This window comes from Camelina sativa, chromosome 4, assembly GCF_000633955.1.
Source record: "Camelina sativa cultivar DH55 chromosome 4, Cs, whole genome shotgun sequence".
NCBI classification, from domain to species: Eukaryota; Viridiplantae; Streptophyta; class Magnoliopsida; order Brassicales; family Brassicaceae; genus Camelina; species Camelina sativa.
The window spans coordinates 17,950,763-17,956,841 of NC_025688.1; the positions used below are offsets into that span (position 1 = coordinate 17,950,763).

Consider the following 6,079-nt stretch of genomic DNA (forward strand, 5'->3'; position numbering starts at 1 on the left):
AAAAAAAAAAAAAAAAAAAAAAACTACTCATTCAGAAAATGGGTTTGATAATGTAGGCCCAAATATGACTCTTTGTTTTAACGGTCAAGAGAAACGGGTCCATACAATCAATATTGGGCCAATAGTTAAAGCCCATAGATTAGACTAATCGAGCGGTGGGTATTAGTTACGTAACAATAACATACACTACTATCAATGAAAGGTGTTCTTGATTCTTGAACCACTTCAAGATTTCAGTGTTCATTGTTTTTTTTTTTGTCCACAAACAAACCCAATCCATCTACAATGCTTGTGTTCTTCTCCACTCGTTTTCTCTTCTTCTCCATCTTCGTCCCCCTCCTCATCTCCATCGTTCTCTACCAACTCGACTCATTCGACCCGGTTCATTTTCCCGCTGACTCACTCATCTCCTCTGCTACCTCAATCCCGCCGCTTATAAACGACAGATTTCTCACCGGAGCTGAGTTTATCGGCGTTGGTCTTCTCAATAGCCCTGAAGATATCGCTTACCATAAGGACTCTAATCTCATCTACACTGGTTGTGTAGATGGATGGGTGAAACGAGTCAGTATCCACGACTCGGTTAATGACTCTGTTGTTGAGGATTGGGTCAATACAGGAGGTAGACCGCTCGGTATTGCTTTCGGACTCCACGGTGAAGTCATTGTCGCAGACGCAAACAAGGTTTTGGGGATAGTTAATAAACTGAAATCGAATTTTTGAAAAACTCGAAAACTCAGGTGAGTTTGTTTGTGTGTGTTTAGGGATTGTTGAACATAAGTGATGACGGGAAGAAGACTGAACTGTTGACGGATGAAGCGGAAGGAGTTGGATTTAAGCTGACGGATGCAGTCGTCGTTGCAGATAACGGAGTTTTGTATTTCACTGATGCTACTTATAAGTACAATATCCATCAGTTTATCTTTGATTTCTTGGAAGGCAAACCACATGGACGTCTCATGAGCTTTGACCCTACCACACGTGTTACACGTGTCCTCGTCAAAGACCTCTACTTTGCTAATGGCGTATCTTTGTCTCCTGATCAAACTCATCTCGTCTTTTGCGAAACCATCACGTATGTGCGTTGAATTCTCTAAGGTTCGGACTTAAAAAATCAATTGGGAATGAGTTGATTGATTTATCGATATCTCTGTTTATATAGGAGAAGATGTAGCAAGTATTACATAAATGAGGAGCGTGTGGAGGTATTCATTCAAGGCTTACCAGGTTATCCAGATAACATCCGGTATGACGGAGATGGACATTACTGGATTGCATTGATTTCGGTAATTTTATACAAATTTCGAAATCTTTTCTTTAAAGTTTTCTTTTGTTTGTTTGTTTTGTATCATCTTGTTTTTGATCAATGTGTTTGTGAAAACAGCAAGTAACAACACCGTGGAAGCTCTCGATGAAATACCCTTTCTTAAGGAAACTCATATACATAGCAGCTAAGTATGGCGTGGAACTACTGTCTATAAAGAACGCAAGCGTTATGCAGGTGGATTTGAATGGGAATCCCATTGCATTGTACAATGATCACCCATTCTCTCACATAACAAGCGGAGTCAAGATTGGAAACCATCTCTATTGTGGGAATCTTTTGCATTCCTACATTACTAGACTCGATCTCTTGAAATACCCTGCACAAAAGAAGCTATGATGAGCCTGTACATCATGTTTATAAGGGAATAAGGAACTACTTTTTAGGAGTATTCACATGTCACAAAATGTAAGCTCATTGTCGTCTCTCTCTCAAAGATATTATTAGTAGCCTGAAACAATGTATACCAAAAAAAAAAAAAAAGAAAAAAAATTCTACACATTAAAAACCGGGCCGGATGATATAGGCCCAAATATATTAGTTAAAGCCTACGAGATTTCAAATGGTTAACGTAAACGGACCGTACTAACCTACTACGGAACAAAGTAGTCAACGATTTCAGATTTCTCACCAACGATTTTGATCAGTCATCATCAAATCAATCAAACGTATTTGATATTTCTATAATTAACTACTCCAAAATTTGGTGTCTTCTTCTTAACCATTTTTGTCAACAAACCCAATCCAATTGCAATTTGCAAATGCCTGCTGTAATATTCTCCTCTCGGTTTCTCTTCTTCACCGTCACCCTCCCTTTGCTCGTTTCCATCGCTCTTTACCGACTCGACACCTTTGACCCAGCTCACCATCCCGCTGACTCACTAGTCTACTCTACTGCTTCAATCCCGCCGCTTATCAACGACAGATTTCTCACCGGAGCTGAGTTTATCGGCGTCGGTCTCCTCAACAGCCCCGAAGATATCGCATACCATGAAGACTCTGGTCTCATCTATACTGGCTGTGTTGATGGATGGGTGAAACGAGTCAAAGTCTCCGAGTCGGTTAATGACTCTGTCGTTGAGGATTGGGTTAACACCGGAGGTAGACCGCTCGGTCTCGCTTTCGGAATCCACGGTGAAGTCATCGTCGCAGACGCTTACAAGGTTTTTTTTTTTCGTTTTTTTCGAAATCGGATTTTGAAAAGTCTCAAATCGTGGATTTGATTTTGTATGTAAAGGGACTGTTGAATATTAGCGGTGACGGGAAGAAGACGGAACTGTTAACGGAAGAAGCCGACGGCGTTAGGTTTAAGCTGACGGATGCAGTCGCCGTTTCAGATAACGGCGTTTTGTATTTCACAGATGGTTCTTATAAGTACAGTGTCCATCAGTTTATTTTTGATATCTTGGAAGGTAAACCACATGGACGTCTCATGAGCTTTGACCCCACCACACGTCTCACACGTGTGCTACTCAGTGACCTTTACTTCGCTAACGGTGTCTCTATGTCTCCTGATCAGACCCATCTCGTCTTCTGTGAAACCCCCATGTCTCTCTCTCTCTTTGTCTAGTACATCTCTATCTTTGTGCAGTAACTGAATCCTCATGATCTCAAGTTTTTTTGTTGTTGTTGTTAACAGAAGAAGATGCAGTAAGTACTACATTAATGGAGGGCGTGTGGAGGTGTTCATTCAAGGCTTACCAGGTTATCCAGATAACATTCGGTACGACTATGATGGGCATTACTGGATTGCAATGCCTTCGGTATGTGTGTCAATTGAATTCCTTTTTTTTTATTAGACTCAGTTAATTGAGTTTTGGTTTAGGTGATATGTCTTGGTCATATTTGGTATATGTGTGTGTACTTTCTCATTTGTCTTTGGTTTTGGGAATTGTATATAACCATCATTAGACCAGAGAGGGCTATAATAACCAACTAAATATATGATGATTATGTATCATCTTTTGTTGATCACTGTTGTTATACCCTGCAGGGAGTAACAACGCTGTGGAAGCTTGCGATGAAATACCCGTTCTTGAGGAAAATCACAGCCATAGTGGCCAAGTACGGATACGAACCTATGTTCATGGAGAATGCAGGCGTTATGAAGGTGGATTTGGTTGGGAATCCTATCGCGTACTACCATGATCAGACACTCTCTCACATAACCACCGGTGTCAAGATTGGGAACTATCTCTATTGTGGAAGTCTCTTGCATCCACACATCACCCGACTCGATCTCTTGAAATATCCCGCACAGAACAAGAAGCTTTGAAACCACAAAGGAACTGTAACATTCACTGTCACAAAATGTAAACCATACAACCTTTTAGGCCTGTAATGAATATAGTTTAAAAAGCCCACGAGGTTTCCACTTTCCACTATAGAATGGTTTAGTAGTTTACCAAACACAACTAACAAGGATGATTATTGTTGAGTCAACAATGATCTGCGATCTCATCATCGTCAAACCAAGGTGTTTTTAATTGTTTTTTTTTTTTTTTTTTTAATTATAATAATCTTCATCATCAATCACACTACAAATTTTGGCGTGTTCATCATTATTGTTCCACACAAACCCCAAAACCTGTGTCTCTACAACAATGCCTGTCTTTTTCTCCTCTCGTTTTCTCTTCTTCTCCATCATCGTCCCCTTATTTATCTCCATCGCTCTGTACAAACTCGACACGTTCGACCCAGCTCCGGTTACTTCAGATGCATTCACTTCCTCTACTACTTCACTCCCGCCTCTTCTCAACGAAAAATTCCGAACCGGAGCTGAGTTCATCGGCGTCGATGTTCTCCATAAACCCGAAGATATCGCCTACCATAAAGACTCTGGTCTAATCTATACCGGCTGCGTAGATGGATGGGTGAAACGAGTCAAGGTCGCCGACTCAGTTAACGACTCGGTCATAGAGAACTGGGTCAACACTGGTAGTAGACCCCTCGGACTCGCTTTCGGACTCCACGGTGAAGTCATTGTAGCAGACGCCTACAAGGTTTCGGATCTTTGATTTTATTACAAAGCCTAATCTTAAAATCTCAAATCTTAGGTTTGACTTTTTTTGTTTGTTTGTTGTGTAGGGACTGTTGAACATAAGCGGTGACGGGAAGAAGACGGAACTGTTAACGGACGAAGCGGAAGGGTTGAGATTTAACTTGACGGATGCAGTCGTCGTTGCGGATAACGGCGTTTTGTATTTCACAGATGCGTCTTCCAAATACAATCTCCATCAACTAAATCTTGAGATGTTCGAAATGAGACCTTATGGTCGGCTCTTGAGCTATGATCCCACCACACGTGTCACACGTGTTCTTCTCAGAGACCTTTACTTTGCTAATGGCATCACCATTTCTCCTGATCAGACTCATATCATCTTCTGTGAAACTCCCTTGTATGTGCATAATTATCTAATCAGTTTAACATTTCATTTTTATTGGCAATGAGTTGATTTTTATTGGTATGCGCGTTATATAGGAAAAAATGTAGCAAGTATTACATAGATGAGGAGCGTGTGGAAGTATTCATTGAAGATTTACCAGGTTATGTAGATAACATCCGTTACGATGGAGAAGGACACTACTGGATTGCAATACCTACGGTAACAACTATACAAATCCTTTCTCTTATATATATATATATAACTTAATAGATTGATAGGAGCTGTTGTATGATATTGATTTGGATTGTTGTTGTAGGGAGTAACAACGTTGTGGAATATTTCGTTGAAGTACCCGTTCTTAAGGAAACTAGCAGCTATGATGGCTAAGTACGGTGTGGACGTTATGTTTATGGTGGATGCAGGGGTTATGCAGGTTGATTTGGATGGTAATCCCATCGCATACTACCATGATCCTACACTCTCTCACATTGCTACTTGTGACAAGATTGGGAAATATCTATATTGTGGGAGTCTCATGCATTCCCACATGCTCCGAGTTGATATCCAGAAATATCCTGCACAGAAGAAGCAGCTTTGAAGCATCTAGTTTTTTTTTTACAAATAAGGAAATATTCCATATTAGGATGAGTGTACATTGTCACAATATGTAAACTCATGGTCCTTGAGAGAATTAATGTCTTTTAATGTTTTTTTTTGTCTCTCTCTCATAGATGTGTATGACATTGATTCCAAGAGTGTGATTGTGACTTGCATTGATTTTTCTCTTTTCTTAAGATGATTTGTGGCTAAATTAAAATTGATCAGAAGATTATTGTTAAGAAGAGACTTAGTGAGAAATGAATCCGAGTCTAATTAAGTAACAACAGTCTGTGAAATAGTATCATAATAAGTGGTAGGAAGTAGGAATCGAACCGAGGACCTGTGTAGAAATCTAGCTGGCTTGGAAAGGTACATGTGATGTGGTCGCGCACTAATAAGGAGGATTCAGGGAGTCATCAAGACTTGATCCAACGATTAAACGCTAAAAATCATTTGCACGTTCTACGCAAACTCCATAATTTTCAATTTCCTTCTTCGTCGCAATTTTTGCTGACGTTTCTCGGCGAAGCTTCAGATCTCCCTTTTCCCCAAGCTCAGGTGATCTTTTCATTCATCTTCGATTCGTTTTCTGTTAGAAGTTCTCTTCTCCTTAGCTTTTCCCCTACACGATTTAAGATTTTCCTGTTTAATTTGTAGTATGGAGGTAGCTGATTCTCGGAACAAATTACATTCTCGGCTACGTTTATGGGAATTTCCCGATCAGTATGTTATCGAGCCAGCTGATGGTTCAGGCGCTCAATGTTTGGAT

General features: G+C 40.2%; 3 protein-coding genes across 3 annotated transcripts; all 3 read left to right on the plus strand.

The window, feature by feature from the left end:
* LOC104780978 (protein STRICTOSIDINE SYNTHASE-LIKE 4) lies at nucleotides 212–1,781 on the plus strand. Its single transcript, XM_010505533.2, has 4 exons — nucleotides 212–684; nucleotides 765–1,075; nucleotides 1,163–1,286; nucleotides 1,385–1,781. The coding sequence occupies exons 1-4, from the start codon at nucleotides 286–288 to the stop codon at nucleotides 1,661–1,663; spliced, it is 1,113 nt and encodes a 370-aa protein (XP_010503835.1). The 5' UTR covers nucleotides 212–285; the 3' UTR covers nucleotides 1,664–1,781.
* On the plus strand, nucleotides 2,015–3,708 carry LOC104780979 (protein STRICTOSIDINE SYNTHASE-LIKE 6). Its single transcript, XM_010505534.2, has 4 exons — nucleotides 2,015–2,487; nucleotides 2,562–2,872; nucleotides 2,964–3,087; nucleotides 3,318–3,708. The coding sequence occupies exons 1-4, from the start codon at nucleotides 2,086–2,088 to the stop codon at nucleotides 3,597–3,599; spliced, it is 1,119 nt and encodes a 372-aa protein (XP_010503836.1). The 5' UTR covers nucleotides 2,015–2,085; the 3' UTR covers nucleotides 3,600–3,708.
* LOC104780980 (protein STRICTOSIDINE SYNTHASE-LIKE 7-like) lies at nucleotides 3,858–5,491 on the plus strand. The gene is made up of 4 exons (XM_010505535.2): nucleotides 3,858–4,326; nucleotides 4,412–4,722; nucleotides 4,806–4,929; nucleotides 5,027–5,491. The coding sequence occupies exons 1-4, from the start codon at nucleotides 3,928–3,930 to the stop codon at nucleotides 5,306–5,308; spliced, it is 1,116 nt and encodes a 371-aa protein (XP_010503837.1). The 5' UTR covers nucleotides 3,858–3,927; the 3' UTR covers nucleotides 5,309–5,491.

What these genes read in the sequence shown, in the direction of transcription:
- LOC104780979 (XM_010505534.2), top strand. Translation starts at nt 2,086, where the DNA reads ATGCCTGCTGTAATATTCTCCTCTCGGTTTCTCTTCTTCACCGTCACC. An exon ending in TCGTCGCAGACGCTTACAAG is followed by an intron (nt 2,488 to 2,561) that starts GTTTTTTTTTTT and finishes TTGTATGTAAAG; the next exon opens with GGACTGTTGAATATTAGCGG. An exon ending in GTCTTCTGTGAAACCCCCAT is followed by an intron (nt 2,873 to 2,963) that starts GTCTCTCTCTCT and finishes TGTTGTTAACAG; the next exon opens with AAGAAGATGCAGTAAGTACT.
- LOC104780978 (XM_010505533.2), top strand. Translation starts at nt 286, where the DNA reads ATGCTTGTGTTCTTCTCCACTCGTTTTCTCTTCTTCTCCATCTTCGTC. An exon ending in TTGTCGCAGACGCAAACAAG is followed by an intron (nt 685 to 764) that starts GTTTTGGGGATA and finishes GTGTGTGTTTAG; the next exon opens with GGATTGTTGAACATAAGTGA. An exon ending in ACTGGATTGCATTGATTTCG is followed by an intron (nt 1,287 to 1,384) that starts GTAATTTTATAC and finishes TTGTGAAAACAG; the next exon opens with CAAGTAACAACACCGTGGAA.
- LOC104780980 (XM_010505535.2), top strand. Translation starts at nt 3,928, where the DNA reads ATGCCTGTCTTTTTCTCCTCTCGTTTTCTCTTCTTCTCCATCATCGTC. An exon ending in TTGTAGCAGACGCCTACAAG is followed by an intron (nt 4,327 to 4,411) that starts GTTTCGGATCTT and finishes TTTGTTGTGTAG; the next exon opens with GGACTGTTGAACATAAGCGG. An exon ending in ATCTTCTGTGAAACTCCCTT is followed by an intron (nt 4,723 to 4,805) that starts GTATGTGCATAA and finishes CGCGTTATATAG; the next exon opens with GAAAAAATGTAGCAAGTATT.